The sequence below is a fragment of the Nothobranchius furzeri genome, chromosome 2 (assembly GCF_043380555.1).
Source record: "Nothobranchius furzeri strain GRZ-AD chromosome 2, NfurGRZ-RIMD1, whole genome shotgun sequence".
In the NCBI taxonomy this organism is placed as follows: domain Eukaryota; kingdom Metazoa; phylum Chordata; class Actinopteri; order Cyprinodontiformes; family Nothobranchiidae; genus Nothobranchius; species Nothobranchius furzeri.
The window spans coordinates 7,691,701-7,712,702 of record NC_091742.1 but is presented as its reverse complement, the minus strand read 5'-3'; the positions used below and the strand labels follow the sequence as shown (position 1 = coordinate 7,712,702).

General features: G+C 41.9%; 2 protein-coding genes across 9 annotated transcripts in view; one reads left to right on the top strand and one right to left on the bottom strand.

Moving 5' to 3' along the window:
* Positions 1–172: 172 nt before the first annotated feature.
* nrbp1 (nuclear receptor binding protein 1) lies at positions 173–6,009 on the bottom strand. The gene is made up of 18 exons (XM_015947445.3): positions 5,459–6,009; positions 4,972–5,218; positions 4,287–4,409; positions 3,913–4,014; positions 3,728–3,817; positions 3,613–3,653; positions 3,407–3,501; positions 2,861–2,944; positions 2,729–2,787; positions 2,502–2,600; positions 2,288–2,420; positions 2,055–2,145; positions 1,914–1,964; positions 1,705–1,840; positions 1,573–1,626; positions 1,435–1,498; positions 1,310–1,365; positions 173–1,226 (listed from the first exon to the last, which is right to left on the bottom strand). Exons 2-18 carry the CDS (start codon positions 5,191–5,193, stop codon positions 1,131–1,133), a joined length of 1,596 nt encoding a protein of 531 aa, XP_015802931.3. The 5' UTR covers positions 5,194–5,218; positions 5,459–6,009; the 3' UTR covers positions 173–1,130.
* A 4,797-nt stretch (positions 6,010–10,806) lies between these two features.
* The window catches only part of capn3b (calpain 3b), a 16,199-nt gene continuing 6,003 nt past the window's right edge, over positions 10,807–21,002 (top strand). For 2 of the 8 annotated variants that reach the window (XM_054748030.2, XM_015947443.3), the window contains exons 1-4: positions 19,513–19,949; positions 20,025–20,061; positions 20,260–20,280; positions 20,370–20,456. In XM_054748030.2, coding sequence (XP_054604005.1) covers positions 19,741–19,949; positions 20,025–20,061; positions 20,260–20,280; positions 20,370–20,456 — 354 coding nt within the window. In that variant the 5' untranslated portion in view covers positions 19,513–19,740. Of the gene's footprint in view, positions 11,327–15,407; positions 15,478–15,577; positions 15,697–16,044; positions 16,179–17,643; positions 17,813–17,935; positions 18,020–18,098; positions 18,191–18,365; positions 18,444–18,920; positions 19,082–19,154; positions 19,325–19,418; positions 19,431–19,512; positions 19,950–20,024; positions 20,062–20,256; positions 20,281–20,369; positions 20,457–21,002 lie in introns of those variants that run through there. The other 6 variants (XM_054748032.2, XM_054748031.2, XM_054748034.2 and 3 more) reach the window with 4 other exon arrangements.

The following is a 21,002-nucleotide window of genomic DNA, read 5'->3' as shown; positions in this document are numbered from 1 at the left end:
CAGGATGTAGAAAAGTGTAAAACCGTGCAAACGAGCAGAGATCCTCCAACAGTTATCAGACAGGTGTCATCTGACCCAGAACGGCGTTGCATCAGGCATCTCCTAAAGTGCCACACAATCTACGCTTAACTCTGTGACAGATTAAGTTCAATCATAAATAAGAGAGCAGAACCAACTCCAGAAGCCAGTTTATTCCATGCACAGGTTTCCATTTAGACACAGGATGCACGAGATCATCAAACCCGGTTGATGATCATCCACAGAAAGACAAACATCCGTCGAACCAACATCCCGAGCGTAAAAATGACAGCAGTGAAAGGTTTCAGAGCGGGCGCTGACTGACGTGCTGCTATCTTCTACTCACAGCAATTGGACCACAGGTTTGTATTTTATGGAAAGTAACAGCGAGTAAAAAGCATACAATCAATGACCAGCTTTGGTGCTGGAAGTGAAGCATGTTGGACAAATAAATAACTTTTAAATATTTTTAAGCTCATCAGATCATGACGCAACTGAGTATTTTGTGAGTTTCTCAAAATTAAGAGAATTTAAAGGAAAACTGATACTGGTTTTGTTTTCTTTGCTTCCTAAACAGATCCAAGGTCAGAAGACGCCTCCCTCGCTGCTCAGGAGAACGTTAAAAAGACCCAGTCGTAACCACACAACACCGTAACACACACACTTCATTCTGTTGGGACGACAGGCAGAGACACGACTCTATCGGACACGTTTTAAGTAAAAAGGTTTAAAATACAACTTCAACACTGACATGAGGAAAATACCAACACCACCTGTTTGGCTTTGCTTTCTTCTTCCACAGCAGAAGAGATGAAAGAAACAAGCCAAACAGTCTAAACACTTGTATTTTCCATGAAGTTGCAACTAGAATTTCCTCTTTTAAAAGAGAAGCAGATGGCTGTGTGAGAAAAAAGAAAAAGGAGAGAAAGCGACAGCCACTCAGTGGCAGCCTTTCCCATCAGAAGTTACTTGAAGACGCTGCTGATCTGTAATCAGACCGAAGCTTCCTCCTCTGTCCTGCAAAGCTTTCCCGCGACTCAGACATGGAGCAAAAGAGCTAGTCCTGCTGTAGAGGGGGAGGCGGGCTGACAGAAGGCCCGGCGAGTCCTCGGCTAGGAGGAAACCGTCACCGGGTTGAGGGAACCGTTCCGGTTGTAGAACCTGGAGAAGGCCTCTTCGAGAACGGACGCCAGACGATTCTGATCGCCCTGAAAGAAACGGACGAGAAGCGTGAAATGAAACCATCAGCTGTGGTCTTACTGCAGCTTCTTCACTGTTAAACTCCGCTTACTTCACTAATAAATCCCAGCTGCACGAGCTCCACCGCCAGCGCCTGCACATTCTCGTCTGTAATAGAGAACACCATGAAAACAACTGAAGCGTGACAGGAGGGTGAACCTTCATCAGGATGCTTACTTGGTAACAAATCACAGCTCAAGTGTCTGTTCAGTTTATCCTCAAGCTTCAACAACAACGTCAGCTGAAAGAAAGAACGCGAATAGTTAAATAAAGGAACGTCGGCGGGGGAAAGCAAAGGCTGTAATTAAAGCTCACGTGGTGCTTTGAGCCCTCGTCGACAGGCTCGATGTTACACTGCATCTGCAGAACCTGTCGGTAAACGAGTGAGAGCGATATCATCCCGTCTTACATCACTTCTAACCTTTAACTCTCAGTCTGAGCTCTTACCTTCCTCGTCTCGAGCTCAGCAGGTTCAGGAGTCGGAGTTTTCACCGAGGGGGGGACGACGGGCGACTTCACAGCCTCCTGCTGAGGTTGTTGTGGGCGGGGCATCCCGAACGCCGTCAGAGGATAGATCCCGTTCCTGAATGCGCAGCACAACAATCAGCATGCCGTCACGGGACGAGGTGAAAACTCATCCAGAGAATCGGTTTTACCTCACATCTTCCAGAAACTTGTCCAGCTCCAGAGCAGGGAACTGGGACAGCCTGAAGAACAAAGAAAAACAATAAAATACCCACAAATGTCTGCTCTCACAGCTTTAATTATGAAAAACTGCTCTCAGAACGCTCACTTACTTCATCTGGACCCCCTCCTTGGCCTCGACAATGACCAAATTAGGGTCCATGTTCTTAGTCATCTCCTCTAAAGCGTTTTCTGGAATCATGTCTGCTCACAAAACCACAAAAAAGAAAACTGTTACAGTTGGCACACAGCATGACACCAAAAGGCAGTGTTGGTACACACAACACAGTGCGTCTATGTGTGTGTGTGTGTGTGTGTGTGTGTGTGTGTGTGTGTGCTGACTCACGCTGGTGGCTGACGATGCAGTGTGCAGCCAGCAGCTTGAGTAAGGGCACCTCGAACAGCGCCGGGTGAAACAGCAGCTCCTTGGCTGTGGGACGCTTGCTGGGATCCACCTCCAGACACTTCTGGATGAATTCCTAAAACAGGAGAAGAAAATTAAAATTACAAACTCAACTTCTGCTCTTGAGCAGCAGCCACTCCGCGTATTTGTCACTCACCCGTTGCAAAGGGTCTTCTAGGGACTGGATGGCACTGTTTATGGCTTCCTGGGACACGTAGGATGAATCTCCGTTACTCTGGATTTCCAACACAGCCATCTGAAAGAATGGAGTTAGAACGGTTCAGAACCAGAAGGGTAAAAAGGACATTTATTTTCTGCAAAAGTCGTTCATTTCCAAATGGAGGCAACAGAATGGGTCTGAGTATTTGCTGAGGCCCCTCTCACCTCTAAGGCGCACATTCCAAAGGAATAAATATCCACGGCAGTGGTGACGTTGGCAACAGCTGGAAGCAAAGAAAAGCTAATTAGAGCCACAAAAAACAGCGGATCAGACGCGGGAACGTCAAATCCACTTACCTCCATATTCTGGAGCAAAAAAGTGAAGACACTTCTGCTCTTCCCGACAGGTTTTCACGTGATTATTGATGGTGTCGGGAGCAACTGGGCGAGGAAAAGGGAAAAGATATTAGCGGGAGTGACACCGAATAACCTTTTATCATGAAACCTGTGATTTCAGGTGTTTATTTGTAAAAGTCAAAAAATAATTAACATTTTACCCACTTAACTGGTTTTCTAAACAGCCTCTGTTTGCAGAAATAGCTTTTACGTCCTACAGGACAGATTAGCTAACAAATTGTTCAAACGAAAGACCAAAGCACATTACTGTGGTCTTCAAATAGCTCTAATGTCCTAACTTTAACAACATTTAATGCACCATTATTTTATAATCTGAATCCAAACCCCAGAAAAGGCTGCATTTTGCTGCTGCTATTTACGCTTGTAAATGAAGCAAAATCCTGAAACTTCTCCAAACAGAGGCCATTCAGGACGATATCAACAATATCTATAACTTTTTAAACAAAAACACGTCAGAGTGGCAGAAAAACCCCATTTGAATCCCACCTGAGCCGATCTTGATGAGGCCGTTGTGCTGGATGAAGATGGTGTCACAGGTGAGGTTGCCGTGGATGATGGGAGGCTCACAGGAGTGCAAGTAACTGGAGACGACAGAATAAACTGGTTTAAGGACTTAAAACACAAACTTCTCACACTTTTAGAGGGTAAAGACACCTAAAGCTAACAGAGTGAAACCGTGACGTTAAGCTAACCTGAGAGCAGACAGGATCTGTGTGCACCAGCGTTTCCACGCCTGTCAAAACCCAAACAGATGACAAATTATTTTTTTTAAACTGAGTTAGTAAACACATCTCAGTCTGTTCAGACCTTTTCATTCATGGTTTTGTGGTTTTTCTTTGTTTTTTTCAGAAACTGTTTGAGGCTTCCAGAAGACATGTACTCCGTGATGAAGATGACCTAAATAAACGACAAACAGAACGAGTGACTGAATGGTCTTAATCGTCAAATATTTGTAATTAAATAAATAAAAATGAAGGATGAGGATTTCATACCCTGGCTCGGTTTTCTTTGACATCTGCCCAGTACTTGTGGAACTTCACGATGTTCAAATGTTCCAGCTGGATTAAGTTGTCGAACACAGCTTTCACTTTTTCCTGCAAACAGCAAAAATCTCATTTAGTCTCATTTGCCAAAAAAAAAAAAAAAAGACTGTCGTAAAAAAATTTTTTGACTTGTGTGCAAGGAGAAAAAACATAAAATGCAATATCTGCATTTTATATTTTATATATTCTTCAAATAACAGTTTTTGAAGCTTTTTTTTTTTTACAATTTGAACATTGTTGACAGCAACAGCCTTGAAGGCCAGCAGACTTCCAGAGAGAGAAAACAGGACGAGAAGCGAATCCTTAGCCGAGAAACCTCTTACCTCCTGTAGTTTGAAGTTCTTCCTCTCGGAGAACATGACCTCATTCCACACCACCTCCACTCCCTCCTCCGTGTCCATGGCTAAGTAAGCATTATCGATCCCAGGCACGTTGCGCTGATTCACCTTTAGATAGGAAGAAAAAAATCATTAAAAAGAAATTGGAGGAAAAACTATTTATCACTAGGTTGCGGTTTCCAGCTTTCCTGCAGCTGAAACTAAATCTGCAAACCCCCCGTGGAGTCGTCTGTAGGTATGTTCTTATTTGAACTCAAATTTGGATGATCACCTTAGAATCTTGTCTCGCTGCCAAAATAAAACAAATGTTGCTTCAAGCAACCCAAGTCTGCCAAACCTGGCCCGGGCATGTAGGAACGGCTTTCAGATATCAGAATTAAACTAGTTGCTATGTTTGCAAAAGGTTTTCTTTTCTTTCATAACAAAAAGATCAAAAGCTTGTTGACAGTTGCAGAAATGCTCAATGACAAACTCTAGAAAGCAGCACCCACAAGTGAAGCAGTATTTTTCCACCTTTGCTCATTTAATGCATTTAAAACAAAATAAATCAGATAAGATTGCATAACTTTAATGCAATGGCTGGGATATTTGCTTTGTTTACACGCTAAAAACTACTTTCTTAACACTTGAATGGATCTGTCATTAAAAGTGTCTGATCTCGCTTCCTTACCTCTTCTCTCCGTTTCTGCCAGCGTCCACACGGACTTTCCTCTAAAATCTCGGACTCATCCTCGCTCTCCTCTTCGTCATCCTCCGTGGCTATCGTGGCAGGAGGCTGGCTCACCGTGGAAACCGGGGGAGACACGGACGACACTGCGGGTGCAGCCGCGGCGGACTCCGGCTTCGCCTCCTGACCGCTGTCCGGGGCCTGCTTGCTCTCTCCCTCAGACATCTCAGCTGTCAGGCCCAGCAGCCTGCTGCGTGACACACACACACTCCCCTTTAGACTACCAACACACTCTCTAGAGGTGTGAGTTTACGTTACCATAAACATTACGCATTTAAAATGTTCCTAATAACGTTATTACATCTGGGATGTTTTTGGCAAAGTCATCTGGAGTCGGATGCCAGAGGTTAGCGTTAAGTCTATGGCTTCAACAGAAAACAAAAGAGCGACTTTTAAAGTCAGATTAAAACATTTACAAGATTTTACTTACCTGTTAAAAACGCTAAATATGCCGATGACAGCTCCAGTTTACCAGACTCCCACCGGAACAGACCAAACCCAGCAGCTTTTTAAAAGTCCTGCTAGCTTAAAATCTTTGTTTGCTTCGAGGCGCTGCTAAGTCCTTGGTTTCTTTCCGAGGCTAGCAGCTACAAACTACCGCTGTGTGTAGCAACGCTCACGGACGAAGGTTTATCAACTAAAAGTGTCAATTTTACCGGTTAGCCTCCTACTGGCTAGCTCTGGTGCTAACTCGGTACCGTTTCAGCAGCCCCACCGCTCCTCTACAGCTTCTCAAGACTTCAGACTGCTAAAGGAATAGCTCCAGTCTCTGGTGTGAGTAAATGTCACGTCACCGCGACACAACTAAACGCGTTTGCTGCTCAGCGACATCTCAAAAGTGCGATAGAAGTCTCAGAAAGAAGTTTAATGACCCAATAACTGAATAATCCACCGCTAAATCTGACGACTTGCCAGCTAGCTCCACATTTAGCCGCTAGTGATGGCAACGTCCAGATGCGCACTGCACAACAAACTAAAGAGCGTCAGAGAGCAGAGGCGGGTTGCCAGGTTTGGCTTTTGTTATTCCCCGTTTGGTTCAAACACAAAATCACTCGTTTAGCTGAGTCCACCATAGACATAGATGTATGTCTGTGGAGTCCACAGTCTGGTAAGAAAATGTCACAAAGTTTCACTGGAGAGTAATAACACATACTATTTTATCAGCTTCAAATTTTTTGAAGTAGGGGTAGACCGATATATTGGTTGGCCAACAGCGCCGGTGTTGTGCCATAAATCGACTCGCTGCCAAAAAATGATTAGCCACTAAAGAAAGGAAGGGGAAAAAATCAAATCGCTGGAGAATTGTTTATTTACATTTATACAACGTTTACATTCAATACAGGGCGCCATTTTACATTGTTTATTTATTTTTTTAGTATCAAGGCTGTAACATAAAGAAAGCCAGTTCTTACCACAAACCATCTTTCAATCGCAAATATTGCAAAAAGGATTAATATATCCTCATTGTGAACGTTTAAGACAAATAGCAACACTTAAAACAACTTCCGAACTGGACAAAACTAAGCTAATCATTTTTTGGCAGTGAGTCGATTTATGGCACAACACCGGCGCTCCGCACACGCACACCACGCACAGCGCGTAGGGCACCACGCCGGGGGAGGGGCACCAAACGCAAGCTTATGAAAAAAATAATATGTATATGATACAGACAGATTTCAATTAGAAGATGTGCAAAGCAAGTTAACAGCATGTTCACAGAGAGAAAACAACACAAAACGGCAAGGAGATGAACCGTGTCGCACCGTCAACCCCCCCCCCCCCCCATCCCCGACCCCCCCGCGGAGGATGCAGCGCAGCGGGCACAGTGATGGCTCCGAAGAGGCTGCAGGAGTCCGGGGCAGTAAATAGACAAAAGAAGAAACAGATGATGCTGTTGCTTCGATTGCAGGTAAGACAAGTATTTTAATGGAAATTCTTAATTTTTTTTATCTATTCCTAATTCTAAACACGTGTGGTCAAGTTCAGAGGGTCGTTTGACCTAGCTTAAATTCAGACTTGTTACTGCTGTTAATCTGTTTATGGTCAAATTTTGCCTAGTTTGGTATAAGCATGCTGCTTTTCAGGACTTTTATTTGGTGTTTTTCGTTCTCTGCTTCCGTACATTTAACATTTTGACTCTATCTGCGTGGTTTGGGCAGATTTCGTTCTCTGCTTCTCCAGTCTGTTAAAAGTAAAATGCGCCACTCTGTCCCGCAGCCTCCCGTCCACTTACCGGGCGTTCATTAGTAGCTGAGTGAGAGAGGCTGAGAGGGAAAGAAACTCAGAGAAGCTTTAGAGCTTTTTACTGCTGGAGAAAAAACGTAGCAAGTCATCAACTTCCTAAATGCAGTTATTCTCTTCTGAATCAGCACTTCTTTAAAGAAGAAGAAATAGTTAAATGCAACAAAGGGAAATATCCTTTTATTCAGCCTGTTCATGCGATTAAAAAATAAGTCTGAACAGTGTTAAAGGTTGTTCATCTAAAAATAAACCTTGAAGAGTTTGAAGATTTTTTTGTTTTAATAAGTTCATCTTAAAACATCTTTCTCAAGTAAAATAAAGTTTCCTCTGTGAGGTCAGATAGGCCCATCTGTGCAGTTTTGAAACAGAAATAAACAAATGAATCATATTTGTCCACCCAAATACTTAAATATCACAAAAACAGGAAGGACAAAAACACCGTCAAGGTAAAGTAAGACATTTTATTTTTAAATAAGCGGCTGTTTGTGATTAATCATGAGTTAACTATGGACATGATTTATATCATTATTAAATAGCCCATGGCCTATAGGCTATGTAACTGAGATTTAATATTAAAAATTAGATAAACCTATTTTCACACTAGGTATTTGCTCTATGTTGATTTATATTTCATAAACATTTACGGGCCAAGAGGAACATCAGCTGTTGATGGTATAATTTGAAGAAAAAAGTCCATTATGCTAACCTCCTCCCTTCATATTAGAATTTTCTAGTTGTGTATAAAATGTGTACATTGTGCCTCTCTAGTCCTTAATAAAGGTTAAATAGTTTTGAATTTAGTCATGTCACATGCCAGTGATTTATAATATAAACCTATAAATAATCTATTGCAGTTTTTTACCATGGTTTAAAACTTTTATCTTATTATAGAATGAATATGACAAATCATCTTTTTGTGTTTGAATGCAGGCTCAATGAACAAGTACATTCAAGGAGGAGCTCAAGCCAAAAGTTCAGATCAGCCATCCACCAGCAGTTCAAGAGCCATCACGTCTGAACCTTCTACAACATCACCCAGCCCTGACCAGGAATTACAAAGTAACCCCGGCTTTCCACAGGAGCCGTCAGCAGCACGTTACTGCAGCAGCACGTCATAGCTGCTGATAGGAACCGCTGTGGTCAACAGAACCTTTTCCACTAGAGCCGTCGGCAGCCGTCAGCAGCGCGAGTCGGCCGCGTCTCAGGAGCAGCATGTCGCGGCCTTTACGCGCCGGTTCTATTTCCTACGCGCGCCGCCTCTGAAACGGGTCAAGTTCGACATTTTTGGGGAAGGAAAGACAGGAAATCGGACGCGGAAATGGAGAGAAGCTACCGAGATTTTCAGAATAAAGAACGTGCTGCCTTCCGGTTGCTTTACTTTTAAAAAAGGTTACTAACTGTGCGTCCCCGTGAGAAGTTATCACCTAGCTAGCGGTCTCCTTTGTTTTTCAGGTCCGTATTGGCGATTATAAAACGGACAGAACATAAAACACAAACCATGTGGTAGTTTTCTCCTGCTTGTTGTTGTGTTTACTGACGAAGTCACTCGTGTGACTTCGTGCTCGGTCGGTGACAGCTGCTCCCCTGCTGCTTCGCGTCTCGTGGGAAGGGCCAAGCAGCAGTTTACGCGAGCAAGACGTGCTGCTGCAGTAACGTGCTGCTGACGGCTCCCGTGGAAACCCGGGGTAAAGCACACCTGCAGACCGAGCACAGCCCACAGCCAGCACTTCAGAAGGCAGAGTGAGTCCTGGATCTGAAAAAGCATCTGAAAATTACATTGGAGAAACACATGTGCCACAACCGGTGCTTGTGTTGTGTGGATCTGTTACATAGTTCTAAATAATAACAATATGAAGTTCCTGTGTTGAGTACGTTATATTATGCAAATATCAGTCCTACTTTTTGTAAATAATAAGCAGTTTGTGTATACAAGAGAATTAAAGATCATTTAAGGCGAAGCGCTTGCACATACTGTGTTATTGTGTTGTTTTTTCTGCGGGGTGGGTGGGGGTGGGGGGGCACCACGAAGCCTTTGTGCTTAGGGCACCAAAATAGCTAACAACGGCCCTGTTGGCCAATATGCTGGGCTGATATTTACCATTTTTTAAACATCGGCATTGGCCGACATTTGTCCTTAGTAAAGCCAATTTAAAGTCAGGGACATTCTCGGGTGCTGTTGCAGAATTTAATTTAAATGCATTTTTACGTTTACTAATATCATCTGCATAATAAATACTCTAAATTAACTTTAGATGTCTGACTTAAACACTGAGCAGTGCACAATGTTAAGATTTAACAGTTGGTTAAATGCTTCAGAAATGTTGTGCATCAACTGATGTCATTAGTGACATTTTGGCATGGAATGAGGAGGAAAATGTCTACATATTGGCCATGAAAACCGGAAATACATATCGGCCATCGGCTGACCAAGTCTCCTACACCAGCATCGGTATCGGCAATAGCAAAACCAATATCAGTCGACCTCTTTGAAGTAATGTGTTTGTTTGTCTGATTGGTCCCAGATTCATATATTGTGCCTCATGACCGAGCTCAATCTATGGGTCATGGCCAGACTGTATATTTACATATATTTGATGGCTTGCCAGGTTAAAAAGTTACATGATGAAACTTTAAAGGGGCCAAAGGGCCACATGTAGACCCTGAGCTATAGGTTGAGCTGTACCTGTACTATATTTGTAGAAACATTGACCGGCACATTTTTCTCAAACTTGGCAACCCTTTTCTACAGAATCACATTTGTATCTATTTGGGGTGCAGACAACAGATAATTTTAACCCTTTAGAACCCAACACCTTATGAATTAGAAAACAGATTCGAATAAATACATCAAAATGTAAATAAATAAATAAAATAAAGAAGTAAAATAATTTTCAATATATGAATGGATAGAATGTTACTCAGTGTTTTGAAACGAATATTTGACTCAAGAAGCAATTTTGCAGATGTTTGAAATTGAATGTGACACCAGTGTCACCATGGGTCCTTAAGGATTAATTTTATGTTTATATCACCAACAATCGAAAGGGGGTGCATTTTATATTTTACCACTAGGTGGCAATGTTGCTGACATCTGAGTTTAGAATCTAGTTTTTTGCAGGGACAAGTCCTAACATTCTCTATCTCTCTAACCCTGCAGATGACACCAATGCGCAAAACAAACTCCATAGATTTGCTGGTTAAAAACAAAATCTAAAATTTGCACTTTTTAATTGTTTTGATGCAACCCCTTTCTGGTTTTGTTGTCAAATAAATAATCATGACCTCATGTATTTTGTCAGATGTTAAAATATTTACACAAAAAATGATCAGAAACAATCAAATGTAGTGTAGGTGTTTAATTACAGTAAGTAAATTTGTTTATTTAGGACATATTTTTGCAAAAACAATATAGAGTTATTTCGTTACCTCTGTAGAATAGTGTACCTATCTCAGATTGTGTGACTCTGCAAACATCTCTGGACATGACCTCCCTGTGGGTAGCCTCCTCCCTTCAAGTCTATATTTAGATGCAATAGGCCCATGGTGGACATTACTGGCGTAAGAGTCTGGGTGTTCAGGCTTAGTGACAGCTTACTCCAGATAAATAAAAGGAACTAAAAGTGATTATCGGAATCAGGGAGGATACAGGAAGTTTCTTAGGGTAGTTTCGCAACTCGTATGCTTTTTTTTTTTGCAAAGGGAAGAAAGATCTCGAAGCTTCTTTTTCAGATTTGAGGTGATGGGGGACAAGAAGGATGCAGGAAAAGTTCCTGTGATTGAGGAAACAAAGGTGAAACAGCTTTATGAAACCGAGGCGTCCCTGGAGCCTGATGGCAACGTTGATTATGGCATCGCTGGGGGGAACTCCATCTATTCTGCAATCCTGAGCAGAAATGAGGCTGTGAAAGATGCAAAGCGTTTGAAGACGTTTTTGGAGCTGCGAGACAAATATGTAGAGAAAAACGTTTTGTTTGAGGATCCGCTGTTCCCTGCAAATGACTCCTCACTTTTTTACAGTCAGAAACCTTCAATGAAGTTTGAGTGGAAGCGTCCCACGGTGAGTGCTGCTCTCTTGATATTTTAAGTTGCACTTGATCAAACGAAAGCTCTGTTAGGTTTGTAAAAGCTCAGAGAAGGAGGTGCATGGCTCTGGGTTATCGCCTTCTACACTAACAGTCATCTGATTCCCACACAAGTCTCACACTGCGAAGCAGAAAGATACTCCCAGAGTTTTCAGATGTATGCATCCAAAAGGCTTCGGAAGCTGTGAGTGGTTTGTCTTAACCGACACATGGCTCCAATAGCATGTGACTGAAACGTTTGGCAGCAAGTGACACAAACATGCAAGCACAGATGAGAGGTGAAAATGCAGACATGACAAAATGCACATCTAAAATAAACGTTTATGATAATTTACCTAGAAAAAGTAATCAAAGTGGAATTTTTTTTTTGTTTTTTCAAAATGCTAAAAGGTCCCAGAAATTTCTAAATAAACCCTGGAATCTTTTACAAATTCTTCATAATCTAAAACGTATATATATATATATATATATATATATATATATATATATATATATATATATATATATATATATATATATATATGTGGTGCTTTGTTATTGGACTTCTGTGCCAGTCATGGATTGTCCATAATGAACACCATGTTCAGACATAGAGGTGTCCATATGTGCTCTTGGCACCAGGATACCTTAGGCCGCAGCTTGATGATCGACTTTGTTGTTTCATCTGACCTGCGGCCGCATGTCTTGGACACTCGGGTGAAGAGAGGGGCGGAGCTGCCAACTGACCACTACCTGGTGGTGAGTTGGCTCAGATGGTGGGGGAGGATGCCGGTCAGACCAGGCAGGCCCAAACGTATCGCGAGGGTCTGCTGGGAACGTCTGGCAGAGTCTCCTGTCAGAAGGAGCTTCAATTCCCACCTCCAACAGAACTTCCAAAATGTTCCGGGGGAGGCGGGGGACATTGAGTCTGAATGGACCCTGTTCCGTGCCTCCTTTGATGAGGCGGCCGACTGGAGCTGTGGTTGCAGGATCGTCGGTGCCTGTCGTGGTGGCAACCCCCGAACCCGCTGGTGGACACCAGCGGTTAGGGATGCTGTCAAGCTGAAGAACGAGTCCTATCAGGTCTTTTTGGCCTGTGGGACTCCAGAGGCAGCTGACGGGTACCGGCAGTCCAAGCGGAACGCGGCTCGGGTGGTCGCCAAGGCAAAAACCCGGGCATGGGAGGAGTTCTGTGAGACCATGGAGCAAGACTTCCATATGGCTTTGAGGAGATTCTGGTCCACCATCCGGCGCCTCGGGTGGGGGGGGGGGCGCTACCAACACTATCTATAGTGGGGACGGTGTGCTGCTGACCTCTACTCAGGACGTTGTGGATCGGTAGGCAGAATACTTCGAAGACCTCCTCAATCCCACCGGCACGTCTTCCAGTGAGGAAGCAGATTCTGGGGACTTTGCGTTGGCCTCTCAAATCTCTGGTGCTGAGGTAGTTAAAAAAGCTCCTCTGTGGCAAGGCTCCAGGGGTGGATGAGATCTGCCCGGAGTTACTTGGGGCTCTGGATGTTGTGGGGCTGTGTTGGCTGACACGGCTCTGCAATATCGCGTGGACATCGGAGGCAGTCCCACTGGACTGGCAGGCCGGGGTGGTGGTCCTCTTATTTAAAAAGGGGGGCCGCAGGGTGTGTTCCAACTACAGGGGGATCACACTCCTGAGCCTTCCTGGTAAGGTCTATTCAGGGGTTCTGGAGAGGAGGGTCCGTCGGATTGTCAAACCTCAGATTCAGGAGGAGCAATGTGATTTTCGTCCTGGCTGTGGAACACTGGACCAGCTCTATACCCTTAGGGGGATCCTGGAGGGTGCGTGGGAATTTGCCCAACTAGTCTACATGTGTTTTGTGGATTTGAAGAAGGCGTTTGACTGCGTCCCTCGGGGGGCCCTGTGGGGAGTACTCCAGGAGTTTGGGGTACGGGCTGTTAGGTCCCTGTATGACCGGTGTCAGAGCATGGTCCACATTGCCGGCAGTAAGTCGGGCTCGTTCCCAGTGAGAGTTGGACTCCGCCAAGGTTGCCCTTTGTCACCGATTCTGTTCATAACCTTTATGGACAGGATTTCTAGGCACAGCCAAGGTGTGGAGGGCATCCGTTTTGGTGGCCTGAGGATCAGGTCTCTGCTTTTTGCAGATGATGTGGTCCTGTTGGCTTCATCAGAACGTGATCTTCAGCTGTCGCTGGAGCGGTTCGCAGCCGAGCGTGAAGCAGCTGGGATGAGAATCAGCTCCTCTAAATCTGAGACCATGGTCTTGAGCTGGAAAAGGGTAGAATGCCTTCTCCGGGTCAGGGATGAGGTCCTGCCCCAAGTGGAGGAGTTTAAGTATCTCGGGGTCTTGTTCACGAGTGAGGGAAAGCTGGAGCGTGAGATCGATAGGTGGATTGGTGCTGCATCTGCAGTGATGCTGGCGTTGTACCGGTCTGTCGTGGTGAAGAGAGAGCTGAGTCAGAAGGCGAAGCTCTTGATTTACCAGTCGATCTACGTTCCTACCTTCACCTATGGTCATGAGCTTTGGGTAGTGACCGAAAGAACGAGATCACAGATACAAGCGGCCGAAATGAGTTTTCTCCGAAGAGTGGCTGGGCTCTCCCTTAGAGATAGGGCAAGAAGCTCGGTCATTCGGGAGGGGCTCGGAGTAGACCCGCTGCTCATCCACATCGAGATGAGCCAATTGAGGTGGCTCGGGCATCTGGTCAGATGCCTCCTGGACGCCTCCCTGATGAGGTTTTCCGGCACGTCCAACCGGGAGGAGACCTAAAGGTAGACCCTCAGATGAACACACAAATGTTACAACATGACACTCTTACTTCTAGGAGTTTAGAGGAGTTGAAAGCAAACGCTTGATGATACAGACTTGGTAACCAAATAGGTTCTCACTTTGTCTCCTCCGGAGAGGACGTTACGGAGAGGCACCCTTCAAATTAAATCCTCCCCTCGCCATGGGCTTGGGAGAGGAAAAGAGAGGAGCTGCACAGCTCAGCTTTTAATGGATCCATTTACAATGCACCATTAGGGTCTAATCAAGTGACCCGTGTGAAAGTACATCATCAACACCGACACATTTAAGGGAAAACAGGGTAACACTTTACAATAAAGGTCCTTTTATTAATGTTCCTGATATTGTTGACTACTAAGTATCCTTAAGGTTAGTTAGGCCAAAGGGCCAGGAGGTGTCTGCTTAGAAATGCAGTTGTCGATATTTTAATTTATCATTGCTTAATAATGCACAAATTAACTTTAATAAAGGGACCCTTATTGTAAAGTGTTAGCGAAAACTGTTTTAAAATGTCTGATAACTTTATAGAAAAACTGTAGAAATTTGTATTGAGGTCACACTCACTATTCTTATTTAGCCTGTGTGAAAGTAAAGAAATAAAAATGTTTTTTATGGTGCTCCAGGCCAATAATATATTTTACCCAATAAATTTAAGCAAAGAAGGCTGTATAAAAAATACAAAACCAAAAAAATCCACTTTTTCTTAGATCCTCATAAATTACACTGTCTATTTTACATATAACCCTCATTACATAGCAACTCTTTGCATTAATTTAACGTGATTTAAAACATCTCACAATTAGCTTTTTAATTCAGTTCATCTCTGTCATTTTTGTAATTTGCAAATTTATCAAGTAATATTCTGATACAATCATGTCAAAATACACAAGAAAACACAAACGCGTTGGGAAATAAACACACATGGTGTGATTGTGGTCTGACCACAGATGTCCTGAGACATTTGGAAGAGATCAACATTACATGAACCCATTCCAGGGAGTCAGCTGTAGAGCGGACTCTAATTTAGGAACATTTTTACAGCTTCAGTTATGGCAGATCATGTACCAAAGGGAACAGAGTGTCGCCTGATTTATTGAGCTTTCGCTTGCCTTTATTTTTTATATTGTAAATTTATTGAAAATCATGGTTTTAATTTATATTTGTTGACTGATATGGAAAAAAATGCAGTAATAAAATAAAATGCCAATACTGGGAAACTGGAGCAGTTGTAAAAATAATACTTTTGCGTGACTCTGAATTAAAGCTAACAAATGATCTCTCACTCATCTTCCAGCAAATCTGTGACAACCCCCACTTCATTGTGGATGGAGCCAACAGAACAGATATCTGTCAAGGAGAGCTGGGTAATACCTGAGTGGGATAAATTCACGACTGATTATTAAAGGGTAAAGGATGTAGAGGATTAACGTGTCTGGTGTGTTTGGTTGAATCTGCTGCTGACAGGTGACTGCTGGTTACTCGCTGCCATCGCCTGTCTGACTCTGAACGAGAAGCTGCTGTACAGAGTGATTCCTCGAGACCAGAGCTTTACAGAAAATTACGCTGGGATCTTCCACTTCCAGGTTTTGCACAAACATTTTAGCCACCCTGCTGCAAATAATACTGTCACAAAAACAAAAATGCTCAGCAACAAACTATACACCCCCATGAATAAACAATAAATAAATATAGCTGGGTTATGATAATACAAAAGAAAATCTCATATAAAAACTACTTTAAAGTCATTTATTGAGTTCATAAGATATTTAATTTTTTATAAGTGTTATAGTCTACTTAGCTAACAATTCTTACCTGGTGACTAATTATGCACTGCAGTGTAAAGCGCTTTGGAGTCCTGACTCTGAAAGGCATTATACAAGTGCGGGCCATTTATCATTATTAATATTATAATTATTTATTTATTTTTTCAGTTCTGGCGTTATGGTGAATGGGTTGATGTGGTTGTGGATGACCGCATCCCTACCTGCAACAACCATCTGGTTTTCACCAAGTCATTCAGAAAGAATGAGTTCTGGAGCGCTCTTTTGGAAAAAGCATATGCCAAGTGAGCAGATTATTATTATTACCTTTTATGTCTTCTGCAGTCTGAGGAGGATTAGGTTTTACTGCATCAGGCCATTGTCTCACGCATGCTTCTGTTTATAACTACAGCCTGGTTCAAGTTTGCAACACAGACATTACAAAATTATATCACATCCTATCACACCATATTGTATTGTGTTGCGTCATATTGTATCATTTCATTTCATGTCGTATCGTATCATATATCATATTATTTTATGTTATATCATTTCGTATTGTAACGCATCATATCGTACCATAACGTTTTGTGTCGTATTGTATCGTACTGTATCGTATCATAACGTTTTGTGTCGTATCGTATCGTACTGTATCGTATCATAACGTTTTGTGTCGTATCGTATTGTATCGTATCAAAACGTTTTGTGTCGTATCATATTGTATCACATTGTATCATAACGTTTTGTGTCATATTGTATTGTATCACATTGTATCATAACGTTTTGTGTCATATTGTATTGTATCACATTGTATCATAACGTTTTGTGTCATATTGTATTGTATCACATTGTATCATAAAGTTTTGTGTCCTGTCGTATTGTGTCATATCGTATCATAACGTTTTGTGTCGTATCGTATTGTATCGTATCGTATCATAACATTTTGTGTTGTATTGTATTGTGTCGTATCGTATCATAACGTTTTGTGTCATACAGTACCACATCATATCGTATTGTATCGTAACATACCCTATGATATCATGCCATATCGTATTGTATCACGCCATATCAAATATAGTAATTTCGTATCATGTGTTCATTACACGATTAATGCTGTATTCTTTAACATTTTATTAAATTTTGTTTTGTATCGTATGGCATCACATTGTAATGTATCATATGGTATTGTATTGTAATATATAATATTATATCGTTTATATATGCAATATTGTATCATGTTGTAGCGTATTGTATCTCATCATATCACATTGCACCATATCACATTTTTTCAAGGTACCAAATTGTATTGTATTGTATAACATTATATGTTGTATCAGAACAATTTCATATCTTATCGTATTGTATCCTTCTGTAAAGTATCAACTTATATTAAATCATATTGTCTCATATTGTATTGCCCCAAATCATGCTGTAGAATTTTATACCATACCGTATTGTGTTGTACCACATTGTATCCTTTTGAAGTTTACCAAAATGTATTGTATAACATTGTATCATACCATGTTTTATTGTATCATATCAAATTGTACCATATCAGACTGTATTGTATAATATGTCATATCACAACATATTGTAAATAACTGACAAAACTGACATTATCACTGCAAGGTCTAAGTCTTTGCATCATAATCACACCAACAACAGACATAACTTCTCATGTTGCTTAAGTTGGCTGCAGACTGTTACAAAGCCTCTGAAATCCAAAGTGTCAGCGCTGTAACAAGAATGATTGACGTCTCTCTTTCTCAGGTTGCATGGGTCTTATGAGGCTCTTAAAGGGGGCAATACGCTGGAAGCCATGGAGGATTTTACCGGTGGAGTTACAGAGTTTTTTGAGTTGTCAGAGGCTCCCACAGACCTTTACAGCATCATGAAGAAGGCTCTGGAGAGAGGCTCGCTAATGGGCAGCTCCATAGATGTACGAAAGTCATATTTTATAGTCAACATTACAATATTTCAATGCACTACTCATGCGGGCATGTAGATGATTAAGTGGACAAAAGAAGATATTCTTTTCTTTAAAATGGTTTGTGTTTGTTAGGTTTCATCAGCCAAAGAAATGGAGTCTCGGACGGAACTGGGATTGATCAGGGGTCATGCCTACTCCATAATAGCCCTGGAAGAGGTGCATTAGAATAATTCATTCAATACAAATATGCATATTTGCTTAAAAATGTATATTTTTTTGTTTCTTTTAATTCTAGTGTGACAAAGTTTCAAAGGACACCAAAATCTCCCTGATCCGACTACGCAATCCCTGGGGTATTGTGCTCTGGAAGGGACCCTGGTGTCCCAAGTAAGACACAATGTGACAGATCTGCCAAAAGTTTTGTCCTAACACCCAAGTTATGTAATCTTTGATCATTTTAGCTGCTTTGAGTCTTTTACAATGATGCTGCAGGTCCCTGAAGGCTTATTTAATCCTTTAGGTTCTGTTCTTTGTTAAGGTTGTGTTTTTGACCTTTCCATAGCTCGAAGGAGTGGTTGACCATCTCCCCTGCAGACAGAGAGAATCTAAAGAAACAGACTGTAGAGACCAGCGAGTTCTGGTGAGTATAATTACCATGACTGCTCTACCAACAGATCCTGAAATTATAAGAAACTGTCAGGAAAACCTACATATGTAGTGCACTCTTCTGTAGATGTTAATTTGATGAAATGCTCCTTTTGTTATAGGAGCAACTATGTGTGATGCCATCACTTTTGTTTGACACCACTTGAATTTTTTTTATTTTTGCCTCACAGCTGATCAAAACAAAACATAGCTTTAAAAATCCACATTTTTTCCAGTGTCACATGTTTGTGAAGCCATGTAGCTCCACAGAGCCTCCATCATGGCTCCATAATGTTTACCTAAAGCTTTACCATCTATTAAGGGGCAGCAGGCGCTCAGGAGGTAAAGCGGGTTGTCCAGTAATCAGAAGGTTGTAGGTTTGATCCCTAGCAGCAAATACAGACAAATTTACCATTCAGAGGTTTTTTTTGTGCTCTTTCTACAACTTTACGCTTCAGTGATTTCTCTCCAGGATGTCCTTTGATGACTTTAAGAAGACTTTCACCAAGCTGGAGATGTGTAATCTGACCCCTGACACTCTGCAGGATGACGAGAGACAAACCTGGACTGTGTCGGTCCACGAGGGTCGCTGGGTGAGAGGCAGCTCTGCTGGTGGTTGCAGGAACTCCCCAGGTTTGAAAGCGTTGCACCAACTTTTACAGAATTTCTAAAAACACAAAACTCTTGAAACGTTTTCTGGCTGCAGACACATTTTGGACCAACCCTCAGTATCGGCTGCAGCTGTACGAGGAGGATGATGATCCAGAGGATGGGCAGGTGGTCTGCACAGTCGTCGTGGCGCTGATGCAAAAAGGTCGCAGGATGCTGCGTCACAAAGGGCTCAAATTCCTCACCATCGGGTTTTCTGTCTATGAGGTTTTTTAAATACGACACTAGAATCATACATTTTGTTAATACATGCACAATGAAGTGCTCACAGGTTTCATTGACTGCATATTTTGTTCTTCAGGTGCCAAAGGAGGTATGATCAGCATGAAGAAAGGTGGTATTTCTGAAGAAATAAATGCAGAATGAAGCTGTTATGTTGAGCAGCATGCAACATTTGATAATTGTTTCAAATGTCAGCAAAGACAAAGCAGAAAAGGCAGACTTATGACCACACAAGGCCATTCTAAACTCATTTGTTGATCAAACCATGATGCTATGGAATATTTTCACTTAGCCTATAGAAGAAAACATTACATCTTTCTAAAAAATTTCCAGATATTAGATTAAATGGATGGTTCACACGAAGAGTCTAACAGAAAAAATTAGATTTGACCACTTTGCAGATGCGAGAGCAGAATCAACACCTGCAGAAAGACTTCTTCCTCTACACGGCCTCCAAGGCTAAATGTAAGTCCTACATCAACCTGCGTGAGGTGACGGAGCGTTTCCGGCTGCCTCCTGGGGAGTACGTCATCATCCCCACAACCTTTAAACCTCATGAGGAGGGAGAGTTCATCCTCAGGGTCTTCTCTGAGAAGCAGAATGTATCTGAGTAAGAATCTCTCACGATGGTGGTCCAACTGTTGATTATAGATGATATATATTTTAAATATCACTTTTCCTGCAGGGAAGCAGAGAGCAACATTGAATCTGGAAAAATTCAGGTTTGCAAACTGATGCATTTATTTTAGGTATTCCATCTGAAGCAGCTGCATGACTTTAATAATCTGCTTTCTTCTTCTGTCCAATATTTCATCTTTTATTTCCGTATTTGACTCATTAACCAACTTGAACTTTAAACATTTTCATCAATTTTCTTCCACATTTTTATTCCTCTGTTCTCCTTTTTTGATCATCAGCAGGACAATAAAAAGACAAACAAGGTGATAGAAGCATGTTTTTCTTGCTTTCGGACCTTTATCTCTCCGTAGAATTATATATTTGAACAATTATCTCTCTTTTTCTGTGCCAGCCCATTGTGTTTGTGTCAGACAGAGCCCGTGCCAACAAAGAGCTGGAACACGATGGCATTCTGGGAGAGAAGAAGAAGAAACTGAAGGTAATCCAATAACTTTCACTAATGTTTTCCTTATGTAATTAATTTAAACATAAACAGTGTCAAATAATGTAATAAGAACAAAACAACTTTATTTATTACTTTTATAAGCAATTAGTCATTTCTTTTATTAAGGGTTCATTAATTAAACTCTTTCCTGTCAAAGCCACACCCGATTTCCTCCATGCTCCACCTTATATATGATTAAAAGACAAAACAGAAACAAATGTCTTGCTTTTGTCAGAAAATCAGAATAAAACACATATTTTCTGCAACTTTTTTGCCAATGTTTATCTCTGAAATTCTCATTTTAACCTCCAGAAATTCATACCAGTCCAGTCTGTGCATGCATTTGTTTTATCGTGGCTTGATAACGTGATTCAGGCAGCACTGACGCGGTTGCAGTTGGTTTAGAACTCGGCAGCTAGATTCCTGACAGGCTCGAACAAAACAACATGTTACTCCTGTCCTGGCTTCCCTACACTGGCTCCCTATGGATTACCGGGCAAAGTTTAAGTTCTTGTTATTCGTCTTTCGGTCCCTCAACGG